This window comes from Aythya ferina, assembly GCF_964211825.1.
Source record: "Aythya ferina genome assembly, chromosome: 5".
NCBI lineage: Eukaryota > Metazoa > Chordata > Aves > Anseriformes > Anatidae > Aythya > Aythya ferina.
This window is the reverse complement of record NC_140301.1, coordinates 7,274,807-7,287,692: the sequence shown is the minus strand read 5'-3', so window position 1 is coordinate 7,287,692 and position 12,886 is coordinate 7,274,807. Positions and strand designations below refer to the sequence as shown.

The following is a 12,886-nucleotide window of genomic DNA, read 5'->3' as shown; positions in this document are numbered from 1 at the left end:
ATTTTGAAACAGTTGCAGTGGATTGTTTGAAAACTGAGTGAGCAGTCTGAGAAAGAAACCAAATTGAATTATTTCAGTCAAAAGTTCTTCAGAACAAGAAAGAGAGGAATGTTAAGCAATAGTTTAATATTACTTACAGGTTTATTAAAACTTGTGAACTTTTAACTCCAGGCAAAACTTGTAACAAGTTACATGCAGTTGACTGCAGAAACAGAACTAACTTTTAGTAGGAATTCCACCATTTTTAAACAGAAGAGGTCTATACTTTGTATTGAACATGAAAGCACAATGAATACATACCATATTCTATAGGAATACCTTTACCACTCTGGTTTATGCAAGTGATTTATCTGTGCCTAACAGACACATACATACTCATAGCTGCTGCCACTGTTCTTTATTCTCTGTCTTCGTGTTTTCTTTTTCTTGATGAACAAAGTCTCTCCAACTGGAGGAATTTCTCAATTTCTTGTATTTGATTTTGTATGTTAGAATTATGAGTAGAACAGCTGCCTTCATCTCCAAGCATTCTTTTGCTTTTTGCTGGAGTTACAGTTACCTGAGAAGACTTCTGCTCATGTGAAGCAGTAAATCCTTCTTTCACCTGACAGAATAAAAATGTAGCAGTTAATAACCAAAGAAGTCAGATACAAAGGTTCAGATTGTATGCTTAATGTTAGCAAAATTTGACAAGGAAATGTGAACAGAAAAATGAGTCAATTGCAAAAAGTTTTATTTGAAATGCATATTTCGGCTTTAATCTTGAAGACTTAATATACTTTTTATAAACCAAAGCTTAACATAAGTCTTAGTACAGAAGAGTCTTATTTAAAAAAGACAATCCTGCCCTAGAATGCAGACTAGCAAAATAAATAGTTCAATTAAACAGTTTAATGTTGCAATTGACATTTCCATTGCTATGCAGTCACTTGATTAACAAAACCCAAAAACATGAGGTTTATAGTGTTAACTCCCTTTCTGCTTAGCTTTACAGATTAGAAAGTGAACACCATTATTTGCGGTGAGGTCTGCAACCAGGTGGCTTTGTACGTTGAAGATCTTGTTCTCCGAATAGTTTTAGTTAGTATTTCATCAGTATTTCGTATATACCCTGATCAAGCACATGACCACAGAGTAGGGAAGCAGTGCAATCGTGCCCCAATCAATTGTAAGCCATGGTCCTTGGTTTTAGCAAACCTGTCTTTAACTTCGTACATATCTATTTCCATTAAAGAAAAGGAAAATTAAGGCAGGAAGATGTGTAGTGGGACAGCATATCATTAGGTAAGCTAATAATTAGTAAGTTTTCCTTCCCTAGCACACAAGCATTTCTTTAAGTTTGAAACACTAACAGTAAACAATGCAAATTGTTCAGTTAACCTGTTGCACCTACAATGTTATTGCCATGCTTTTGGTTCTGATACTTGGTTCAGCAATGACTAATCTCTGTTTCAATGAGGGAGTAACATCCAACCTGTTAATTCCACTGCTGTACACGTACACTCTCCCATTCTCTTCCCCCCCAAGGCCTCAGACAGCAATAGATGATACTTCACTGCAAATCACTGGTCAAAATGCACATGGGACTGCATCTACAGCCCCTGTAGCCCCCTACACATGGAGCTGCATCTGTGCTAAACTAACTATCCAAGAGAAAATAAACCTTTAAGTCTTACACATGGCCAATGAAATAAAGCCATGCCATTTTACTAGGATTTTGCTGAAGACACCAAACATTTAGACCTCTTTTTGGAGAAGTAATTGCAACTAGGTAACCTGTATATATAAACCCCATTGTCACAGACTAAAATTAGAAAAAATCAATGTCAAACTAAAAATCCTCAGCATTTTCACCATGAAATACAAGTAAAACATAATGCATCTTACTGCCCATGCTGAAGAATATAGAAGGTTCTCTTTAATACCGTGGCAGATGCATAAAAACTTATATTGCTGAATAGCATGGCTACATGGTTAATGACTTGTGTGTAAACTGAGCTCAGCTCTCTTGTTCATCCTTACCTTGGGGCTCGGGCATATGCAGATTAATACTTAAAACAGTTCTTCATATTTTTACTAGAATTTCAAATACATCTGTAGCATTTCTTTTTATTTTTTATTGGTTTAGTGTTGTGGTTTGGTTAAATGGAGTTACCCAAATGGAAGAAGGCACAAGTCTGCTCTAGCGATGAATGTACAGTCAGAACAACTCAGCTGAGCGACAAAAATGACTGCTGAGCCTATGTTTAATCTCCCCAAAGCTTTTCCGTATCAGTCAAATAGAATGACAAATTTAAGAAAAGGAGGTGCTAGAACAGCACCAACAGACAAAGGAAGGAGCAGGCTGCAATATCACAGGCTGAGACTTCAAGTCTAATCTAAGGTTAAATCAGCAAGAAACTGTTCTTGTCCGTCTCAGCTTTTACTTAGCCTGTACATAAGAGCTTTAACTTGTAGATGACAAAAAGAAAATAACCACAATCAGAAAATGAAATACAACTTCTTACTAGCTGTAAATTAGGAACTTCAGTCTACTCCTTTCCAAAAGTTCTCAGCTGAGAGTGAGGGAGAAACAAGCGAGGAAGAGCAAGAGTTTTAATTCCTGAGCAAGAACTTTAACTGATCAGTTCCTGGCTCCACCTCAACGAGAAAAAGCAGGAGACGTAGTATCACCATAATGTTTGGTATTCTCTGAAAAATCCACCTCATTGTCATTCCCAAGTGTAGTCTTATTGGGAAAGTTGAGCCTTTACACTTCTTAATTTCAGAGAACATGAATGCTAGTAGCACTAAAGAGAACCGATTCAGTCTCCTGAAGTCAGCCAACTGGAACAGGCTGCCCAGGGAGGTTGTGGAGTCTCCTCTGGAGATATTCAAGGCCCATCTGGACGCCTACCTGGGCAGCCTGCTCTAGGGAGCCTGCTTTGGCAGGGGGGTTGGACCCGCTGATCTCTCGAGGTCCCTTCCAACCCCTACAATTCTGTGATTCTGTGAATTTTGTCATCTGAAAACACTATATGCCCTAATCTCAAACCTCACCCAGAAGAGGCAGCTGTAACTACCTGAGAAACTGTTCTAGAACCTCTTCTGGAGAGGAAAGTCAATTGCAGTTGTAAGTTAATTGTATCACTCTTGAATGTTATGTTTAGTATTAGGTCAAGCCCTAATACAGCAATTAAAGCTGTTCAAGCTCCACACAGAGTAGGAGAGTTTAACAGATCTGAACGCGCAGTGTGAGCCATTGGTAGCATCACTCTGAACAAACTTGTCTAAGTGGGAAAGAACAGCTTTCTTTTTAATTATCCACTTTCACACATTTGTATAATATCGTGCTAATCAGTAAGATAACATAAAATATGGCATTACGTAACTGCTGTCGTGGAATAAACTGATAGGGTCTCATTTGTAGGTATGCTGAATTTTTAGCTGATTCTTTTAAATAAGATACTCCTACCAAGTAATAAAGGAAAAAATGTCTTTATACTTCTACATGATACTTCCCTCCCCTCCCCCCCCTTTTATTTAAACTCCTACTTTTACTACTTTAGGTGGTGATTTTTATTAAGGTACACAACGAACTACCCACTTCTTCCCCTCCCAAACAGGCTGGTTAGCATCTGTTTGATTCATATGCTGCGACTTTTTCCTGCTGCTTTCTATCAACCTTAATTGTGAAAAATGGTGCCTTGCTGCCCTTTTGATATTATTTTGGAGATTGACTCAGCCTTAAAGTATCCAGATGCATACAGTTGTACAAATATCTGTGGAATTAGCTCACTGAGGTCTGGTCCGCAATATTTTTAATTGACTTACGTGTTCTGTGGGAAAAGAAGAATCATAAAAAGTCTTTGCTGTAGCATTCCATTCCTCACTAGGGTCTCCCTGGGGGTCTCGGTGGATACTAGAGGTACTCAAAGTGTCGGCAGCTCTGTTAGAACTGAGAGAACCTGATTGACAAAAAGGAAATGGTAACAACTGCAATTTAGTCTCTAGGCACTAATTGTAAAGCAACTAAATTTCTGGTTTACCTCTGATCTTAAAAAAAGACATACCACTCAAGTATTTTTTGTCTTAATTCACCAAACCTCCGTTGCAGGCTTTTACTTTTTTTTTTTTTTTTTAATTTCACATACTTGTGTGTGTATGTATACTTAATATTCTAACTGAAGATGCCTTTTCTCAAACAGCACATCTATAAAGACCCCCACTTTCTGATGATGATAATAAGATACATAACTACTGCCATCCCGACATCATATTACAGAATGACTTGAAATAAAGATATTCTAAATGCAAAGGTGTTTAGACAGACACAAAACATCTTTTAGATAAGGAGTCTTCTAGTAAATAGATACACCTGATTTCATGAAATCAGGCTATAGTTATCTACTAAAGGTAAAAAGGACAGATAAGTAGATGAAATGTAGCAGAGCATAAGGCTCCAGTCCGGCGGAGGCTTTATGTACTACCAGCAGATTCTGTTGAAACCACCGTCAAACTACCTGCAGGATGAAAACATACACGTACCAAAATCACTCATAATGCAAACAGGAGCTGTTTTGTCACTACACAGATGCCCATCAATTACTGGTATAATAGTAAAATCATTACTTAGCTATAAAAATATATTTTACCTCAAGTCTGCAATATAGTTGATTAAGAACAGATTTTTTTTTTTCTTTTTTCTTTTTTTTTTTTTTAGGAGGGGGAGGATTAACAGGAGCAGAAGCAGGTGGGAAGAGAGAAAAAGGGTTTGGGATTTGTGTTTGATTTCTTTTTCAGTGTCTTCCCAGGAAGATTCTGACCATTCCCTATTCATTTCTCTGCTCAGTATGGCATAGCTGCTCCCTGCAACCAGAACTGTTGTATAAATAGCAGATTTTACATTTTGGTTAGGCCATAGAAGGGATTTCCTCTGACAGGCTTACAGAATTCCAATGCTCTTCCCATTTGGGAAAATATTTTGAAAAAATACACAACATATATTGGGAATTGCAGTGCCAAGTGTAGCACAACAATTAATTCTTAGGTGCCCTGTCAGTAAGATTTTCTACTCTCCAAGAGGCGCAGGATTCAGAGAGGCCAGCAAGCAGAAGTAGGGACCTATATAAATTAGGCAGTATGATGAGAGGGAGATGCAGATCTGGAACACAGCCCAAGATCCTCAGCTGGGAAGTTTTGCCAGAATTAAAGAGGTCTGGTGACTGTACTGGTCACTAGGCAACTCGTTTGTGGTATTAGAGTCATATTCAAATCCCTGCTGGCTCCTTTGGATGAACTTGTCAGACTCACTTCTTAGAATTACTCTACTTTGCATACAAAAAGGTGTCTGGCAAGAAAAGAAGAAACAACGCATGGAAGATCTTCAAATAGTGCAATCCTTTCTTCCAGAGAAGATCCAGAAAGAATATTACAACTGTGCATTTATTTTCTTGAAACTGCTACTGAAATTCACGTTAATGAAATAATAATGTGCCATCTGAGATCAGAATTCTGCTACCTTGCTACTTTCATTTTAGTGACAGAGGCTCATCTGAAACTGAGCTTCAAATAATCGTGTGTATAGAAATAAACACATGCAAGAGACCAACTACAGAAACAAAATCACCTATAAACTTCAAATCATAATACGTGAACAATATTAGGAAACCAAACTGATGGTTTTCCATCTCACTGCCACTGGCTGCAAAACCAAGGGGTTGGCTTCCATTCTGTTCACACACTGAAGGGGCGAAATACAAAACACTACATCAGCAAAACCTGAAATAGATACAAACACCCTACACTGCAGGCCTAGCTCTTTTGGAAAACATCTAAGCAACCAAAATGCCATTTTTCAACAAAAGTAGGGCTTTAATTTGTTCCAGAGGATAACAGATTGTTTTTTTAAGCTTACAGCATATACGTGTTCAGAATAGAATTCACGTATAAGCTTTATTTTGAGGAAGGAAGGCAGTGCTTAAAATACCTTTTACTCTGTCCAGTTACTGAAGTAGAGGAATATCTACAAACATTTTGAAGTCCTTTTTGCTGTGGATATAGAAATGTTTTTATTACTTTGGTAAGAGATTGAGTTTTAAAATGGCATTTTTAGTAAATAAATACAGGAGTAATAGCACTAATCTTATTGCAAAACAAATCTAAAATATAGTTCTTCCTGCATTTTAGTAATGATGTATAAATGTGGAATAAAATGTTTATTTTTATGAAGGCAAAATATTGCTCAGCAAGTAATCACCAAGCGTCAACAACAAAAGATGAAAAACCTCATCGAGAACTCCCAACAGCCTAGTGTGATTTACAAAGCTTCAGAGAATAATCTTTCACACGTTCAGATGGTTCTGAGTGTCCATCTGAACTGAAGATGCACAATAAAGTATATAAATACACACCACATTAGGGTTTCAAATGCCTATAAAATTCCATTACACTGGTTTTCTTTCACTAAGGAAATAGGAGAAAAAGTTGATTTAATCAATTGATTTAAATTGATTAAATAAAAAAAAGCTACTTAGCTGCATTTATACTATTAGATTTCTCAGGTTATCTTTCATCAATCAGTTTTTTTTTTGTGTGTATGTTTTTTGTTGTTGTTGTTTTTTTTTTTTTTCCACAAAAATGACAACATGTTTTCTAATGCTACACTACTTAAATGCAGGAAAAAAAAAAAAACACATTTTGGTTATTATTATTATTTTTTTTAATCTAGTCAATACATACTTCAAAGCATACTTTTTTCTTACCTAGTCCTTTTTCTCTCTTGGCAACATTTTCATCAGGACTTTGACATTGTGCTTTTGAAATAACCTTTCTGTTTTCCACTAGGCATGGTAGTTTCTCTTTCAAAATGGGAGGTTCTTTGGCAGCTGAAGTCCATGTAACTTGACTTCTCATTTGATTTACTCTTGAACAAGAACCAAGGTCTAAAAAACTGAAGTATACTGGAGTTTTCTCAGCTTTTTTATCTGAAGTTGAAAGATCAAAGGATGACCTTCCACTTACATTTACTAAATTTCCAGATGTTCTCGTGGGTAAAGAGCATGATTCTTTCAGGTGACCCTCAGCAAACTTCCTTCCTGGAACTGTACTGTGCAGTGATCCTTTTTTCTCTTTTAACAATGCATTATTTATTGAATTATCATTAATCTCCAGGGAATGTCCATTTTTGATGAACTGTGCCTGAATATCATCATTAAGTTTTTCACATAGAAAAAAAATTTCTGTACTAATTCCATCTGTTGCGACTTTATGAGCAGTTATTTCAAGATCAGCAGCCTTTACTGGAGATACAGCTTCAGCATTCAGCGTGCATGTATTTGTATCACCTCCTGATTGCTCAGTACTGCCTTGTTCAGTTTGTTTGCTGCGTGTATCATCCACATTTATTCCTCTGTCTACTTTTTCAGGGCATAAATTTGAAGTACCTGTAACAGGCATATTACTACTGTGTTCTTTTGCAGCAGCACTGGCACTTGCATTATTACAACAAACAGAGGGTGTATTTTGAGCATCAGTAGCTGGAAACCCAGTACTCCTTAGTGCACTATTTCTGCTCATGTTTCTGTCTTTGTCATTGTAATTTCTTTCTTCAGCATCTACATCTGTCTGTTTAAAAGGAAACTTATTTCTGTGTAAACCACTCAGCTTTAACAAGATCTTTTCTGTTCTATGTAATATGTTACCTACATAATTATCACTGTCCAGCAAGCTACATTTCTGGTATTCTGTCTGAGAGTTCTCCTTAGCATAAGGAAGGATGCCAAAATTGAATTCTTTCGCTTGATGATTATCGGTCGTTCGCTCACACACAACATTCTTCTCAACGCAGGAAACTGCTTCAGACTCTTTTTCAGATGCTTCAGACATAAGGACACTGTTGTGCTCTATAGTATTTGATTGTTTGTCTGCCTCAGTACAAATTGATTCATGTGTAGTATTACACAATTCTTGCTTACTAGAATGGGCGTCTTGACTCGCATTTTTCTCATAGAAAACTGTGTCAGTGCTGTCTAAAAATACCTTTCTCGTTTCTGTGTGGCATGCTGCCACTGGATCAGTGCTGTCCTGTAGCTTTTGTTCTAAATTCGCATTGCTTTCCTCCAGTAGCATTCTATGTGTAGTTCCTAGATTTTCTGCTTCTTTGCACTCAGCGACATGTATTTCAGAGGTCTGTCCTTGGGTAATTAAATCAGTATCTGTGCAGAGGGTATTCCTGGGAGAAACCTCCCTTTGCTTTTCTTCATAATGGCTAGCAACATTAATTTCATCCTTAAAACTGTTTTCAGGAACTTGTAAATCTGTTAAAGTGTATTCTCTAGTTAGCAATAGATGATGAAGAGGTTAAATAAAGCAATGTTTTCACAGTTCAAAGCTTCCAAATATAGTTTCAAGGTTAGTGTCAATACAGATTTTTCTTACATTAGAGCAATATTTCAATACACATACAAATAAAGCAAAAAATTGCTGAAGACAAATATTATTGTAATTTATAAAATATTTATAGCCTGTTCAAATAGAAAATATATTAACATTCTGTACAGTTTAGTCATGGATTATATTGAATATATATTGAAATATTTCCCAATTGGTATTTGCCAGCCTTATTGAAAGGGTGTTATATGAAACTATAACACGCTTAATCAACCCATGTTTGTCTAACAAAGTTTGTCAGTGGTCTACTACTGTGACTATTTGTCTTTGGTTTTTGGAAATGGCATTTCTAGCTAATAAAAACCAAAACAGAAGCCAAACCCAATTAAGCAACTATGTTCGTACCAAAAGGAATCTCCTACAACTTGATGGCAGTGAGCCAGTGAGGAATAACTAAAGCATTTCAACATCAGAAAGGTGTTTTCTGAAAAATACGCTTGGATGCTATGAGCACTGATCCTTTAAAGCAATAATTTTACAGTCAATAATCTTTTAAATTTCCACTTACCTTTGTTACAGTTTTAGAAACTAAGCATTAAAGACTTAAGTACATTTTCTTTAGGCTTCAAAAAAATTACTTAGTGGAGTTATAAAGTACTTTGGGTAGGAAAGTATTATGTGTTTATCAAAGTATTATTCCCCAGGAACAGACTTTCACTTTCATGTGCAGGGCAAGCAGTCTTGTGCCCATTTTCATTGTTTTATGGGAAAGGAAAGTTCTTCCTTGTTTTTGCTTTCGTACACTTCTAAATACATAGTTCGTCTTAACCCTTACTCACTTCTGAACTGGCATACAGGAGAAGGTATTGCAACAGCTTGAGGAGTGACAATACACAGATCTAACTTTATGTCCCAGGGCAGCCAGCAGAAGTACTGTATTTTCATTCAGAGCCTTGTGAGTTTATCACAGATTAGCATTACTGACACCAAGAATTTTACGGTTGTTAGTAGAAAAAATATTTGATTCAGGACTCGAGCATTCTCTTATCACATACTGTAATGTAAATAGTTATCCTTTTATCAATAATATTACTTATCTCTACTATCCGGGTAATCTTATTACTTTGCTCTATCTGTAATTCCTCAGTGCTTAAGGAGTTTTTTACTTCAATTTCATCTTCACGTCCAAGAATACTGTCTTTTCTTAGTATAGATTGCATACTCTCGTTTTCATTCTGAATAGTCTGCATTTCACTGTATTTTGATGGTTCTTGACCACTCTAGCACAAGGGGGAAAAAAATTACAAATAGTTTAATAAACTACTAGAGTCTCTGATGAAATTTAAATTCAAGACCTGAATTAGTCTTCACTATTCTGATGAAAGCCAAAGACCATTCTCCTGAAATACACCAAGTTAATGTAAATGGGAAGGAAAAAAAAAGGCAGGTCTGCACCCTAGAAGAGCAGGAAAGAAATTAGGCCCTACTATATTACAGCCCACAGGAAAAAAATAAAAAAATAAAAAAATAAAAAAAAAATACACTGATTGACAGAGTTTTTCAGAGGAAGGAAGATGTTTTCAGCACCTTCTGACTGGATTACTCCCTCTGTCTGCAGGCTAGATCAGTGACCTGCTCAGTAATTACATGTGGAAAAAACCTGCATAATTGCTAATTACATTCAAACACATGCATACACACATTAACGCTTTTTTCTTCTTCTAACAAACCACCTGGGATTTTTAACTGTTTCAGAGGCAAATATGTCTTACAAATTTTCACTCGATTAAACTGCTCATTCCTCATTCCCTCCCAGCTGGATTTTGAACCTGAACAATCGAACTCAACAGGAGTAGAAGCCTGAAAGATGTTAAATTCCATAAAGTTCTGCGACAACTGGAAGCTGAACTGAAGAAACACCCTAAACACACACAAAAAAAAAAACAACCCATCCACTTGCCTAGCCCTCCTTCCTCCCTCCCTCCCTCCACACACACACACAAAAAAAAAAAAAGAAAACAAAAAAAAAAAAAGAAAAAGGGAAAAGACAAGGCATCATTTATCTGTTCTGTTCTTGACAGCTGAAGGCAGGAGCACATGCTGGCTCAGATAAAAGTAGGTAGCTGTGGGAGGGAGCAGGGGCACTGCTTAGTCCATAAAAGACAAGAGAAGAAGCTGAAGATACTTGGGTGGCTGGAGGTGTTGCAGAAGGAAGGCTGGGATGTGGGAGGGAGTTACAAGAGCTATGTGTTGCATCAGATCTCTGGGGAGGACAAAGTGTATTGTAAAATGTGGGGAGGTGCATAGGCAGTGGTGAAAAATAGGATTATTGCAGTGGTGTGGTAGTAGATGATGTACAATACAAATCTGCAGGAAACGATTTTCTACAGGTCACAGAAACATCCTGACGCTCCCAGCTTTGCTGATTTGGGGAAGGGAGGAGTCATGGCAAATGGAGAGGAACTGAAATCAAATTTCTTTGCCAAATATTCCACCTTCAATTTGTCTGATTTTTTTCCTCTTTTGGGGTAGGGGTGGGGTAAATCATCTCCCCTGTAAAGACTAACTTGAAATCATAAATATTAAATCTTTTTTGGTTTTTTAATCTTTTAATTAGCTGATTCTACTTCTTGGTTACGTGCAGCTTTGGCATCACATTTTAAAGCTTTTCTTTTCAAATACAAATACTATAAACTTACTTTTTCTTTCATAAAAGCCACAGTCCCTTCATACCCTCTTGCTTCTAAGAGCTGTTTCTTTAGACAGAAACAAAAACAACCCCACATAACTTCATTTTGTACAGGTATAGACCTACTGCAATAGAACCTACCCCATTTGTTGGTATGGGCTGAACTGTTGGATGGATCTGAAACAAACCTAATAAAACGTTCTTAGAAAGGGAGAAAAACTGCATGATTCCTCTCCAGATTTTCTGAAAGGCTGACTACACCTAGTTTCCGTGAACTTCAAACACCTGTTCATCCTTTCAGAAATAATGTGTAAGATGCCTAAACTATGAAGCCTAAATATCGAAACTTCCAAATCTGGATTTTATTTCTCTCCCCCTGTAAGTTAGTAAAATACATCTACACAACATACATCTAACCTAAGATGACCTTTCCCTCAACACCATATTTCATGGTATGAAATTCAAAGCTTTCTTAAAACCAGCTCTCCCAGTATGTATTGCAAGCACAATAATATAAATAGCCTGCTGCTCGGTGTAGTCCTGTTCTATAGTGGTACACAACTGCATTACAAGTTAAATATAACTTTACCATGCTTCACATTTAGTTTAATTAAATTGCAATGCATAAGCCAACATGGGTGTAATTATTCAGGTATGAATTTGTCTCTGAAATGAGGTCTGACTTCGTAGTTTTCTTTAAAAGAAGGTTTTTGCTTAATTCCTGTTCCACAGGTGATTTGTATTAAGTTTACATACATGCTAAATTTCATGCCCTGCAAGTAATCACAGGGACTTCAGATGGTACTGGGTGTAAAAACAAACACAGTTTTTATTTTCTTGCAATGCTTGCTTCATCTAAACCATAGCCAACACTATCTAAACATAACGACAATGCTGCCCTTTTATGTTATATGAGACACTACCTCATTACTAATACAAAATGAAATAGTACAAATTAGAATGATCAATACAATCTGCTGCATATCCTCTAATTTCTCGACAGTGTTCGACTGTGGATTTTACTCCACCTAACCCGTCAAGCTTTTGAAATCTTACAATCTTACCACACAAAGCGGTATGGCAATTCACTGTAAGATAGGTAAAGATACCTATTTAGATGACACCTCCATTTGTTTTCACCATTTTTAAACACATGCTTCAGGCTTATCGACCTTAAAACACATGGGATTTTCTCAGTAAGTACAAGTACAGTTTCTCATAAATGGCTGACAGCATGCTTTGTTTCTGCATCTTAAAAATATTTTTTTTTTCTTTGAATTAAAATGAAATACAAGATTTTTCAAAGTTACACAACTCCTCCCTGTAATTCTACATTATACCTGGTAGAATTCATACAGCTATTGCATGATGAGTACTCATGTCAAGTCTAATTTCCATTGCATTATTAAGCACACACCAGATGTGTGTATGTTTACGGGTGTATGTATGGATGTGTGCTATAAACATAGCATGCATGTATCGTGAAGAAATTCTTTTGTTCTTCTAAATCCTTTTTTTTTTGGATGTTTTTTCACTGTCAATTCACAGCCTAGTTCTGAAAAAAACATCAATAAGTTTCCACCCAGTGTCTTCCTAACACTAAAAGCAAAAATCAGAGATATTCAGAATGAGTTTTCCCTTCTGTGAAGGATAAACCATTATCTGAATGTAAAAATGAATGGAAAAGAGATACAGTCAATGCTCAACCAAACAACAGATTATACTCAACACAGAAGAAAAGCTTCTTATAACTTATGACTCTATTTTTTTCAGTCATATGAAAGACTGGAATATAAGTTTGCAATCCAGTTCAAGTAGGTAACACAT

General features: G+C 36.5%; 1 protein-coding gene across 1 annotated transcript in view; it reads right to left on the bottom strand.

Moving 5' to 3' along the window:
• Positions 1 to 122: 122 nt before the first annotated feature.
• Positions 123 to 12,886, bottom strand: part of CCDC73 (coiled-coil domain containing 73) — a 73,469-nt gene continuing 60,705 nt past the window's right edge. Inside the window, exons 15-18 of the mRNA XM_084521261.1 lie at positions 9,494 to 9,650; positions 6,744 to 8,297; positions 3,814 to 3,947; positions 123 to 604 (exon numbers count right to left, since the gene is read on the bottom strand). Coding sequence (XP_084377387.1) covers positions 398 to 604; positions 3,814 to 3,947; positions 6,744 to 8,297; positions 9,494 to 9,650 — 2,052 coding nt within the window. The 3' untranslated portion in view covers positions 123 to 397. The remainder of the gene's footprint in view (positions 605 to 3,813; positions 3,948 to 6,743; positions 8,298 to 9,493; positions 9,651 to 12,886) is intronic.